At 42.2% G+C, this 13,511-nt stretch overlaps 2 protein-coding genes across 2 annotated transcripts; one reads left to right on the top strand and one right to left on the bottom strand.

Moving 5' to 3' along the window:
- Nucleotides 1–2: 2 nt before the first annotated feature.
- On the top strand, nucleotides 3–5,570 carry GNRHR2 (gonadotropin releasing hormone receptor 2). Its single transcript, XM_021003817.2, has 3 exons — nucleotides 3–844; nucleotides 4,094–4,304; nucleotides 4,871–5,570. Exons 1-3 carry the CDS (start codon nucleotides 335–337, stop codon nucleotides 5,281–5,283), a joined length of 1,134 nt encoding a protein of 377 aa, XP_020859476.1. The 5' UTR covers nucleotides 3–334; the 3' UTR covers nucleotides 5,284–5,570.
- A 97-nt stretch (nucleotides 5,571–5,667) lies between these two features.
- RBM8A (RNA binding motif protein 8A) lies at nucleotides 5,668–7,315 on the bottom strand. The gene is made up of 6 exons (XM_021003804.2): nucleotides 7,193–7,315; nucleotides 6,937–6,996; nucleotides 6,776–6,853; nucleotides 6,455–6,591; nucleotides 5,982–6,118; nucleotides 5,668–5,863 (listed from the first exon to the last, which is right to left on the bottom strand). The coding sequence occupies exons 1-6, from the start codon at nucleotides 7,257–7,259 to the stop codon at nucleotides 5,818–5,820; spliced, it is 525 nt and encodes a 174-aa protein (XP_020859463.1). The 5' UTR covers nucleotides 7,260–7,315; the 3' UTR covers nucleotides 5,668–5,817.
- Nucleotides 7,316–13,511: the final 6,196 nt, after the last annotated feature.

Here is a 13,511-nt window from a genome sequence, read left to right as displayed (position 1 = left end):
GGAGTGCTCAGCAGCAGCCGCAGTGACCTCCAGCTGCGGAGCGGGCGCAGGACCGCGGCGCACCCGGGACGCGGCACAAGAGACCTCGGCCAGCCGGGTCTGGGCACGGAGCAGGAGGGCCTGGGAAACCCCCTGCGGGCTGGACGAGTGCATGGGACCTTGAGTCCTGGACAGCGGGGCGGAGCTGGACACACGGCAGCCCCCGGGGCAAAGATGGGGAGGGTCCCTGAGGCTGGCGACCGATGCGGTCGGAGACCACAATGACCGGCGCCAGCCCCTGGCCTGGCGGGGGAAGGGATGGGCTGCCCGAGCCGGCCGCTTCCCCCCTGCAGCTATGTCCACGGGCAATGACACAGGCTGGGGCTCTTCAGCCGGAGAGGAAGCTTGGGCAGGGGCGGGGGTCGAGGTGGAGGAGTCAGCGCTTCCCACCTTCTCAACCGCCGCCAAGGTCCGAGTAGGAGTGACCGCTGCCCTGTTCCTGTCGTCGGCTGCAGGCAATCTGGCTGTGCTATGGTCAGTGACGCGGCCAAGATCCAGTAGACTCCGCCCCTCCCCTGTCCGCCGACTTTTTGGCCACTTGGCCGCTGCAGACTTACTGGTCACTTTCGTAGTCATGCCGCTGGATGCGGCGTGGAATGCCACTGTCCAGTGGCTCGCTGGAGATGTTGCTTGCCGGACACTCATGTTCCTGAAACTGCTGGCCATGTATGCGGCTGCTTTTCTGCCTGTGGTCATTGGACTTGACCGCCAGGCTGCGGTGCTCCATCCTCTTGGACCCAGAGGGGGTGGGCGAAAGCTGCTGGGAACGGCCTGGGGGCTTAGTTTTCTGCTTGCCCTGCCCCAGGTGAGTGAACAAAGGAGTGTGAGCCTGAGGAGTCAAGGTATTACCTACCTACCCTACCCAGGGAATTCACGGAAAAGATCTCCTTTACCTCTTTGCCCTTCTACGTTTATTTACATAAAACTGAAATGCAGAGTCACCCCACCCACCCCTGGAAGGTCTATCTGCTCCATCCCGCTTTCCGTTTTTCTGTAAAGCTTCTCTCTCACTTTCCAGTGGGTCCCCCAAACTTCAGTTTTTTCTTCTTAGTTTTCCTCCAACTCTACCGTAAACGAGGAGAGGCTATTGTAGCTGGAAATAAGAAAGGTTTAAAGTGAAGGAGTGAAGTAAATTGGAATCATGGTATGCAAATTTATAGTGCATGACAGAACCTGAATGCTTCAGGCAGTTCTGACGATCAAATCTTAAATCAGTCAAGTGGGGGGGAGCTTTAAAAGATTAGGGGAAAAAAAGCAACGAAAACAAACTTTTTTTTTTACCAAAACAAAACCCTAGCTACCTCTGTGATAGAGCAGCTTCTGTTTGTGGATAGACTAGAAAAATGTGAGGATTTTTCATTTTGGAAGGACCTAAGAAAAAAAAATGCTCATTTACAAGCACTGCACTTTAAGGTTACAAAATAGTTAATGCACTTCTCCTTTGAGCACACAACAGTACTATGAGTTAGGTAGTGCATTTGTTTAATAATAAATGTTTATGGATTATTCTCATTCTAAAAGAGGGAAAACCAAGGCTCAGAAATATTAAGTGATTTCCCCTAGTTCTCACAGCCAATGAACTGAAAAGCCTGAACTAGAAATCCAAGTTTTCTAGCTCTAAACTAGTACTGTTTTTACTGCAATAAGGGGATTTAAATCTACAAAATCATTAAAAATCACTAATTTCCACAAGACAGAAACTAGGCAGGAGCTAGAGCTAGAGAGGTTATATGGGAATACTGAAAGCAATCCTAATTATGGTTTTAAGACAAACTAGTATTTTGTCGGATGAGTAGTCAACATTTCAAGTAACTCATCCTTAACTGTAAAGAAACCTATGGCTACAAGAGATAGAGGAATTACCCTAATGTTTTTTTCTTCTTTTATATAAAGCCAAAATTAGTTATGCACCCTGTAGCAATACCAACAAACTAATAATGGTGATTTGGAGGTAGAAGTAGAAATACTTTGCAAAAGGAGATGTTTTGTCAGTTCCAAGATAACTGAGATAAATGTTAGTTTTTTGCTATCACTTTAATAGGTGCAATTTTTTTCTTAATAAAATTTGACATTTTTAAAAATGTGTTGGTGTTTTAGAGTTTAATATATGTATAAGATGTTTAAAGTTATTAAATTGATTAGACTGCTTGCTTACATTTATTAAGTTTCCAGGCACCAAGACACATTTAGAAGGGGAGGTTTCAGCAAAAGGAATTGTGCACGTACTGAAAGATTTCTCCTAACTTGCTGTGACTTTGGATAAGTCACTTTATCTCTGGGCCTGAATTGCTTCCTCTATAAAGTAATAGGGTTGGGCCACATGGTCTCTAAAGTCCCTTCTTGCTCTAAGGTTGTATTAATCTTTTATCGATCAAAGGAAAGAATAAGAAGACTGGGACGATTGTGGCAAACCTAAGTGCTTATGGATTGCTTGAAGCTTTGATCTACTTTTAGAATATGGAGAAGGGTCAGACTCCTGGTTATTTGAGTCCTGGTTATTTAGATTTGCACCAAACACTGACTTTTCCACATACCCACCCGCAGCTACAGAAGGAGCTGATGTAGTTTGTAAAACCTGTGGGCTTTCATTTTCAGTTTAGATAGAAGGGTTAGATTCCTGGTCATTTATTTCTGAGCATTAGAAAGCAATAAGAAAACAGTGAATACCCAGGGGAGAAAAAAAAAGGGAATAATTCCTTTTATTTACGTGAAGAGGGTGGTTTAAAAAAATTTTTTTCGTCATTGATTATGTAATTTGATCCTTACAACTGTCCTGTAAACAGCCCAGGTTTTGCTTAATTACTTACTGGTCTCTCAGTCAGCCCTTGGTTTTCTTCTCAGCTCTTGCCATAGGCAAGTCAACTGTTATTAACTTGTGCTAGTTCCTGCACAGAGTTGTTTTGAGGGAAGTGATTTAGTGGTAAAAAGAGCTGACATATATCAATTAACAATTTACTTTCCTCAAAACCCTATGAGCTAGATAGTATAGGGATTACTGTCATTTTACTTTCAACAATGAGAAGTTCTGACCTGTCCAAAGATTGATTTGGGCAAGGAGGGGAAAAGGAAGGAAATAAACATTTATATAGGGTCTACTATGTGCCAGGCACTGTGCCAAGCACTTTAGAAATATTATTTCACACTTTCACATCAACCGTACAAGATAAATGCTATTATCCCTATTTTACATCTGAGGAAACTAATGTCTGAAGCTGGTTTAGTATCTTATTACATTTGCATACTAACTTGTTGAAATAGACTGGAACTCCCATCTTCAGATTTCTGGTCCAGCGTCGTCCCCTCGTGACTACTTTACATCTTGCCACTTCCCTATCCCCAGTCAGCTCAGAGTGGATCAAAGTTCCAAGCAACTGGTTAACACTTCAGCTATAGACAATGGCTCCTCCCATTTCTGTGAGATTTCCTCTCCTTTCTAATGAAACTGCCTCCAAGCATGACTTACCTATTCATTTAGATGCCAGGGTATTTTTGCTTCCATTGCTGGAGTGAAAGCCAACAGCCCTGCAGTTTCCAAGGAAAAACAATATGCAAATGACCAACACATCATTTCTTTTAAAAAAATGTCAATTTTTATTAATACTTTCAATAGTTACAACACACAAACTCTTACTCAAAGAACACTTTGTTAAATAGATTGACTGCTTAAGTGGGTTTCTGAACATCATTCTTTATACAGTATTTCTTGTTTTAAGTAGAACTTATCTTGTCCACACACAGGCAAACAGTAGCACCATGAGTTATTGGCTAGGTGGCTAAAAGGAAAAAAAAAACCACCTTCCTCATACAGATCGAGTTTTGCTAAAACAGAATTCAGCTAAATTTGTGGACACACAGGCCTTTAAATGGATATTTATACTCGGCTACGGGTTTTTTTTTTGGTTTGGTTTGGTTTTGTGGTTGGCATCATGGATATACTATTGCCCTAACCAATACTGCCCTATTAACTTCCCTATGTGGTGGGGGTGAGGGGGTGGTAGTGGGAATATTATGATATAAGGTGGAAGTCTTTCTTTTATACTGCACCCCACTCCAGCTGTTCCTGTTTCATACTGTCCGCCGTGCTGGCCCAGTCCCCTTCATTCAGTGTGTCACCAAAGGAAGCTTCAAGGCCCGATGGCAAGAAATCGCCTATAACCTCTTCACCTTCTGTGGGCTCTTCCTGATACCTCTGACAGCCATGGCAATCTGCTATGGTCGAATTGTATTCAGTGTGTCCAGACACCGAACAGGGAAGGGGGAGCATGGTGAGCCTCCAATCCCTAGATCCCGATGCTCATTTCCCAATCCATAGCTTCGGTCCCAATTTCCACCATGAAAATCTCCTAGTTTTTAGCCCACAGTGAGAGCCTAATCACAACAGTACTTCTTAATGCCAGCCCATTGATATGGGGGAAATCAAGTAAGAGTCCAAAACAGTCCTGATGGTACCTGGTCATTCTTTAAAACCCAGGTTCACCGGGCGGTGGTACATGTCACCCACCACCACCTCCCTTGGCCATGGGTAAGGGTTAGAAAAGGTGATGGGGGCAAAGAAGTAGGGCTGGTCAATTTTATATTCTACAGCAGTACCCCATACTCTGGCCTGAAGTCCTTTCCCTAGCATGTCTCTCCTCTCTGAACTCCATTTAGGAAGGTGATTCATACCCTCAGTGAGGTGTGTTTGTGCATGTGTACAAGAATAATATTCATATGTGAGCTTCAAAAAGAACTGCAATCTACATCTATCCATCTCCCTCGTTCCATCAGCTTGCCTCATGCCCATCTAGTGCCTAGTAAGGGAACTGACAATTATTCATCTCTGACTCCCCAGCCCCTGCTGGTCAGTTCGCTCTTCGTCGTTCCTTTGACAATCGCCCCCGTGTACGGCTTCGGGCCCTTCGACTATCCCTACTTGTCCTGCTGACCTTCGTTATCTGTTGGACACCCTACTACCTGCTGGGTCTGTGGTACTGGTTTTCTCCCAGCATGCTAAGCAATGTCCCCCCCAGTCTCAGCCACATTCTGTTCCTCTTTGGCCTCCTCAATGCTCCCCTGGACCCCTTACTCTATGGGGCCTTCACCCTTGGCTGTAGAAAAGGACACCAGGAACTTGGTTCAGATTCTTTCCGGGGGGGAAGGAGCTCTTGGAGAGTCCCTCAACAAGTGGTTCAGGCACCTAGGCAGCTGGAATCGAGCACAGAGGGTAGTGGAAAGACAGGAAAAATGGAGGAAACATCTCTGTAACTCTTGCTGAGATCCTTTTCTTAACTCTAGCCCCACCCTCCAACCGAAAAAGTAATAAAGAGTAACTATTTTTTTTAGAATCCCTACCTTGTCCCTGTAGCCACTCCCACTCCTTACCACCTACCCCGGCCAAACAGAAAATATGGACGGCACATGAGTCTCCTGGTGGAGAAGATTCTTCTTCCACCCCTAGTAAGGGAAAGAATAAGAACATTCTAGACTTCAGTAATTCAATACTTGGATGAACATCCTTGATATTTCCCTTAATGTTATGGTACATTTCACTCCCTTAGATGGAAGAGGAATGGGTTTTCACTACTTAGTCAGAAAAAGCCTGGGTTGCCTACCTGGCTTTTTACCTGATATGTTTGATTCTCTCATGTGTAGAAAAGAAAACTAAACTGTTTATTCACAATGCCAAAGAAACACTTAAGGAGGCGGGAGATTAAGTCAAAGTCCCATCCCAGCCCCATTTCCTCCAAGGCTAGATGTAGGCAAACTGATTCTCTGGAGAATGACATCTGAGCAGTGCTGTCAGCGACGTCTCCGATCCGGACTCCTGCTCCGTCTTCGGCCACCTCTGCAAAGGGAAGGAAGAAGGATGGTCTGTCAGGGTGACTAGATCATGAACCAAATATTGTTCTGTTTGTCTCATCTGTATACATCCAATTCACAACCACTTGCTCTTTCCTCCTCACCTCCTTTTGCCTTTGGGTGGCCCCCGAACAAAACACCAGTCAACACTTATGGGTTGCCCCATCATATCCTGGCCATTGAGTCCCTCCATGGCAGCCTGAGCCTCCTTGTATGTTTCATATTCAACTAGTGTATACCCCTTGGGGAAAGGACAAAAAAAGACATCAGACAGCCCCTATCCACATAGAGCATGATAATAAATCCCTCTTATTCTTAGTTATCAAACCTAAACTTAGATTAAAAAACAAACATCAAGCCCTGTAAGTCTTTGTTTAATGAATATACAGCATGAACTTACCACCTATACTGTGTTCCTGTTGTCTGTTACAATGTTTGTCTTTGCTGTGTATAACTAATTTTCAGTATTACTTTAATCCAAATTTGCTCATCATTCCCCATACTGTAAACACTCAAGCACTGACTGCCCTCCTTGATCCTGTATTTAGAGAATGTAGGGCCCAAACTTCCAACTTACTTTGAGGTACCCCGTGCGCCGGTCCAGGTTGAGGTGAATATTCTTGATTTCCCCATACTCCGCAAACTTGTCATGTATGTCTTCTTCGGTGGCCTCTTCATGGACCCCAGTCACAAAGAGAATCCAGCCCTCCACAGCTAGGGAGTCAGGGCACAGGAGGGCAAAGCGTCAGAACTTACACCTGTGGTTCCTAGAGACCCCAGAATTCAGCACGCAGGTGATCTGGGAAAGACGGCCGACAAGGAAGACCCCTCGGGGCTCCCTCCACTATTTCCCCTCGGGACGAGGACCCCGCTCGTCTCCCAGCCTCTTGGCACTCACATCGCTGCGGCCCGGGTTCATCTCCATCCTGCTCCACACTGTCATAATCCTCCCGCATTCGGGCCCGGGACCCTTCCTCTGTAAAGCACGTGCAACAGATCTCAGAAAACAAAGGCGGCCCATCCCGCGGCCCCCCTCGCCCTCCTTTCCCTCGGTCTCACCTGAGCCGAAGCCGCGACCCTTGCGTTTCTTGGCCTTCTCCTTCAGTTTGTGAATACTCTCTGGAGGAAGGGGAGAGCTGGGTCAGGGAGAGCAGCCCGGAGTCCCGCCTGGGGAGTGGGGCGCGGAGCCTCCCGCCCCTAAGGCCGGCAGCCCGGCCTGTCCTCCCCGGGTCTGCCAGGGGAGGAAGACCTGCCGCCCGCCCCCTCCCCTTTCCGAGGCCCGGCCCCTCTGGCCCCCCGCACATCCACTCCGCACCGTCCCCATCCTCGTCCATGGCGAAGTCCTCGCCTCCGGCCTCATGAAGGTCCAACACGTCTGCCATTTTGCCACTTCACGGGCTCCTCGGAGCGGTTCTGCAGCAAGGCACGGTGGGAAATAATGGCGGGGGAAAGAAACGCCCCATGAGGTGTTGTTGACTGCTTGGGTAGCCAATCAGGCAACTCGACTCTAAGACTCTTCTCTTTGGCGGGGACGCTGTACGCTTGCGCAGTCTGCGGCCTCCGGGCTGGGGGAGTGTGCGAGGCGGGATCTTGAAAGCAGGGCTTCCTGGGAAGCCCAGGAGATCAGGTGACGTGGTTGGGGGCGGGGATAGGCTTGGGCCGCCCCTGCGCCCCGCTGGCGCCCTGATTACCTGTACGTCCCTCCCTTCCCCTCCCCCTCGGCTGGGCCTTTGGTGCCGGACAGCCGAGCTTAGCAACTTTCCGCCGCTTCTTCAGCCCGCGGCTTTCTTACTCTTTCTAGCGAGTCTTCGCTCGGTGGCGCTTTCCTTTCTTCTGACCGAAGAAGGGGCGGGAGAGGGCGCCATCTTCACTTTCCCTGGGCGCCCGGCGGGAGTCCCGAGGGGGCTGGATGGCCCCGGGCCAGGCTGGCTAGGTTGGCACGATTGGAAACCTCAGGGCCACGTCTCCTCCAAAAAAAGAATGCTAGTAAATAAACAAAACCGGGGTCTAAGTAACTTCGTTGCGCCAGATTCCTTACCCTCACCTGGTCCAGATTACATGAGAATTGCCTCCTATAGCGTACTCGGAAAGGGTTAGGTGGTGATCTTAAACCAGTGGCCTGCCTGTAAGGGAGTCCAAGCCTTGAGTTTCTTTTGCTTTTACGCCGTTGCGATTCTTCCGAAGTCCTCCCAAGCCCGGAACTTCATCCCCTTCGCTATGATCTGACCTCCTCCACCGATGTGTACTCACTCCCTCACTCTAGTTTTGTTTGCACCTATTCTCTCCTTTCTTTCAGGATCACTCCCTGCAGTCGAACCTCGTATCTCCAGTCTCTCTTAATCATCATTGTCAACAAACTTATTCAAGTCTCCTTTATCTAAAAACGACCACATTCAGGTTAAGTGTCTCCTCCAACTTCGAAAAAGACAAAGCTACAGGCTGCCTCTACCTTCTCTTCAAAGGCTATCAAGATTGGGAGATGCTTAGCACCCTCGTTTTGCAAATAAGGAAATTGAAGCTTGACCTTTTGCAGTAATTGGCCCCCATCACACTACTGAAATAGCTCTCTCCACGATCACTAATGAATTCCTTATGGATTTCTGTTCTCGACTTTGACACTAGTTTAGCATTTGATACTTCATACACTTCCTGCCTCTTCTCTTTGATACTGCTTTCTTCGTGTTCCTACCTCTTTGACACTCTCTTCCTGGGTCCTCATCCTTCACTGTGAATACCATCGGCGTTCTGTTTTGAATCTAGTATATGTTGCCTTTTTACCTTCTTTCCTTTAGGAATTTCATGTACGCCCACGACTTCAATGATCATATCCATGCAGATGACTCCCAGACTGTTTCCAGCCTCTCTGCTAGATCTCCAGTCTTGTTTTTCTAGTTTTTAGTTGCTGTCTCCACTCAATTGACCCACTATAGATCAAACTTAGTTGTGTCCTAAGTTGAACTTCTCTTCGATCCCCAAACCTAACTCTTCTCTCTTATTTCTTTTTTAAAATTATTTTTCCCAATTACATGTAAAGACAATTCTTAACATTCATTATTTAAAATTCTGAGTTCCAAATTCTCTCCCCTTCCCCTAGACAGTAAGCAGTTTGATATAGGTTATACGTATGCAATCATGCAAAACATTCCCATATTACTCATGTTGTGAAAGACACGGACCAAAAACAAAAACCAAAAAACCAACCCACAAAAAAAGTAAAAAATAGTATACTTCGATCTGCAGACTCCATTAGTTCTTTCTCTGGAGGTAGATGGCATTTTTCATCATAAGTCCTTTGTAATTGGGTTATTGTATTGCCAAAAATAACTAAGTCATTTAGGATTGACCATTGCTCAATACTGTTGTTACTGTGTACAATGTTCTCCTGTTTCTGTTCACTTCACGTATCACTTCATGTAAATATTTCCAGGTTTTTCTGAAATCAGCCTGCTCTTCATTTCTTATATCACAAACCTATTTCATTACAATCAAATACCACAACTTGTTCAGCCATTCCTCAGTTGATGGGAATCCCCTGAATTTCCAGTTCTTTGCCACCACAAAGAAAGAGCTGCTATAAATATTTTTGTACAAATAGGTCCTTCTCCCACCAACTTCCCCCCTTTAAAAATTTCTTTGGAATACAGACCTAGTAATGGTATTGATGGATCAAAGGGTATGCACAGATTTACAGCCTTTTGAGCATAGTTCCAAATTGCTCTCTAGAATAGTTGGATTAGTTCACAACTCCACCAACAGTGTGTTAATGTCCCAGTTTTTCCCTATCCCCTCCAACATTTATCATTTTCCTTTTCTGTCATATTAATAAATCTGCTAAGTGTGAGGTGGTAGCTCAGTTATTTTAATGTGCATTTCCCTAAATCAATAATGATTTAGGGCATTTTTTTCACATGGCTATATATACAGCTTTGATTTCTTGGCCTAAAAATTGCTGTTCATATCCTTTCATCATTTATCAATGGGGTAATGACTTCTATTCTTATAAATTTGGATCAGTTCTCTATTTTGAGAAATGAGGCCTTTATCAGAGACACTTGCTATAAAAATTGTTTCCCAGCTTTCTGCTTTCCTTCTGTCTTGGTTGCATTGGTTTTAGGTAAAAACTAATTTAATTTAAAGTTTTTAATTTAAAGTTTAATCTAATTATGTATTTTAATTTAATTTAAAATAATAAAAATTATCCATTTTACATGTTGTAATGCTTTCTCTTTGTTTATTCATAAATTCTTCCCTTCTCCATAGATCTGACAGGTAAACTATTCCTTGCTCTCCTAATTTGTTTATGGTATCAGCCTTTATTTTGTATCTTGAAACTTTGCTAAAGTTGTTATTTCAACTAGTTTTTTAGCTGATTCTCTAGGATTCTATAAGTATACCATTATCTATATTATATACACATATATCATTATATATGTATATATATGCATGGCAAAGAATGATAGTTTTATTTCCTCATTGACTTCCAATTCCTTCTGCTTTTTTCTTCTTTTAATTGCTATGGCTAACATTTCTAGTGCAATATTGAATAACAGTGGTTACAAATGACATCGTTGCTTCACCCCTAATCTTACTGGGAAATCCTAGTTTATCCCTATTATAGATAAAGCTTACTGATGGTTTTAGATACTACTTATCATTTTTAAGGAAAGTTCCATTTATTCCTATCCTCTCTAGCACTTTTATTAGGATGTTGTATTTTGTCTAAAGCTTTTTCTGCATCTATTGAGATAACCATATGATTTCTGTTGGTTTTGTTACTGATATGGTCAATTATGCTGATAGTTTTCCTAATATTGATTCAGCCTCCCATTGATCCTGCCTGGTCATGGTGTATGATTCTTGTGATATATTGCTGTAATTTCCTTACTAGTATTTAAAATTTTTGTATCAATATTCATTAGGAAAATTGGTCTATAGTTTTGTGTTTTTGTAATTCCTGGTTTTGGTAATCAGCATCATATTTGTGTCATAAAAGGAATTTTGTAGAACTCCTTTGCTTATGTTTCCAAATAGTTTATACAATATTGGAATTGCTCTTTAAATGTTTGGTAGAATTGACTTGTGAATTTATCTGGCCCTATGGATTTTTTCTTAGGAAATTCATTGATAGTGTATTCAATTTCTTTTTCTAGGATGAGATTACATATTCTATTTCATCTTCTGTTAACCTGAGCAGTTTATATTTTTGTAAATACTCATTTCCCTTAGGTTGTCAGATTGGCATTTAATTGGGCAAAATAGCTCCTAATAATTGCTACCTAGCCCCTTTGCCTTCCCATCTTTGACACTGGTAATTTGGTTTTCTTTTTCTTTTTTTTTTAAAATAAAATCAGCTCCTAGTTTAATTTACTAGTTTAATGGTTTTCTTTCAATTTTATTAATCTTGCCTTTGATTTTCAGGAATCCCATTTTGGTGTTTAATTGGGGATTTTAAATTTGTTCCTTTTCTAGTTTAATTGCATGCTCAATTCACTGATTTGCTCTTTATTTTATTGATGTAAGTGTTGAGATATAAATTTTCCCCTAGGTACTGCTTTGGCTGCATCCCATAAATTTTAGTATGTTGTCTCATTGTTTTCATTTGTTTTTAATGAAATTGACCATTTCTATGATTTGGTTTTTGACCCACTCATTCTTTAGGATTAAATTATTAGTTTCCAATTAATTTTAAATCTATTTTTCCATGACCCTTTATTGAATGTAATTTTTATTGTTATGATCTGAAAAGGATGAATTTAATATTTTTGCCTTTCTGCATTTGTGAGGATTTTATGCTCAAATACATGATCAGCTTTTGTGTAGGTGCCATGTACCACTGAGGAAAAGGTATATTCCTTTTTATCTCTATTTTTCTTCAGAGGGCTATCATATCTAAGTTTTCCAAAATTCTATTCACCTCCTTCTTATTTTGTTAGATTTATCTAGTTGTGAGAGGTGAAAGTTGAGTCCCCCACTAGTATAGTTTTACTATTCCCTCCTATAACTCATTTAACATCTTTAAAAATTTGGATGTTACATAATTTGGTGCATATATGTTTAGTACTGATATTACTTTATTGTACCTTTTAGCAAGATATAGTTTCCTTCCTTATCTCTTTTAATTAGATATATTTTTGCTTTTCCTTTGTCTGAGATCATGATTGCTACTCCTGCTTTATTTTAGCTTCAGCTGAAGCATATGAGATTCTGCTCTGGCCCCTTACCTTTACTCTATGTGTGTCTCTTTGCTTCAAATGTATTTCTTGTAAATAATATGTTGTAGGATTCTGGTTTTTAATCCACCCTGCTATCTGCTTCTGTTTTATGGGTGAGCTCATCCCATTCACATTCACAGTTATGATTACTGTATATTTCCCTCCATCTTTTTTTCCTATTTGTCCTTCTCTCTCTCTTGACTTTCACCTGTCCTTCCTCACCAGTGTTTTGTTTCTGACCACCTCCCCCAATCTGTCCTGTCTTCTATCAGTCCCCCCCATTCTCTGCTCTCCCTTCCCTCCTACTTCCTATAGGGCAAGAAAGATTTCTGTATTTTATTCTGTATGTTATTCCCTCTTTGAGCCAATTCTGATGAAAGTAAGGTTCAAGTGTTACTCACTCTACTCCCCCCCCCAATCTTTCCCTCCACTATAACAGGTCTTTTGCTCCTCTTCACGTGAGATAATTTACCCCATTCTACCTCTCTCTTGCCTTTTCTCCCAGTGCAATCCTCTTTCTCACCTCTTAATTATATTTGTTATTTGGATATCATCCCATCAAAGTCAATGTATACGCACACCCTCTGTCTATGTATACTCCTTCTAAGAGTGATAGCTTTAATGGTGATGAAGTTCTTAAGAGTTATAAGTATCATCTCCCTGTGTAGGGATGTTTACAGTTTACAATTTATGGTTTAATTTTATTGAATTCCTTATTTTTTTTCTCTTTCTTGTTAACCTTTTTATGCATCTCTTGAGTCTTGTATTTGAAAATCATAGTTTCTGTTCAGCTCTGGTCTTTTTATCAGGAATGCTTGAAAAGTCCTCTATTTCATTGAATATTCATTTTTCCCCCTGAAAAATTATGCTGTTTTGCTGTGTAGGTGATTCTTGGTTGTAATCCTAGCTCTTTTGCTTTTTGGCATATATTCTAAGCCCTCTGATCCTTTAATGTAGAAGCTGATAAAACCTGTATAATCCTGACTGTGGTTCCATGATATTTGAACTATTTCTGGCCACTTGCAGTATTTTCTTCTTGACCTGGAAATTCTGGAATTTGGCTATAATACTCCTGGGAATTTTCATTTTGGGATCTCTTTCAGGAGGTGATCAGTGGATTCTTTCAGTTTCTGTTTTACCCTCTGATTCTAGGATTATCAGGGCAGTTTTCCTTGATAATTTCTTGAAATATGATGTCCATGTTCTTTTTTTTATCATAGCCTTCAGGAAGTCCAATAATTCTTAAATTATCTCTTTTGGATCTGTTTTCCAGGTTAATTATTTTTCCAATGAGATATTTCACATTTTCTCCCATTTTTTTCATTCTTTTGATTTTGTTTGATTCTTGATGTCTTGTGGAATCATTAGTTTCCACTTGCCCAATTTTAATTTTTAAGGAATTATTTTCTTCAGTTAACTTTT

The sequence above is a fragment of the Phascolarctos cinereus genome, unplaced genomic scaffold, assembly GCF_003287225.1.
Source record: "Phascolarctos cinereus isolate Bilbo 61053 unplaced genomic scaffold, phaCin_HiC Scaffold_5;HRSCAF=322, whole genome shotgun sequence".
NCBI classification, from domain to species: domain Eukaryota; kingdom Metazoa; phylum Chordata; class Mammalia; order Diprotodontia; family Phascolarctidae; genus Phascolarctos; species Phascolarctos cinereus.
Note: the sequence above shows the minus strand (reverse complement) of the source record. Positions and strands in the feature narration are given on the sequence as shown.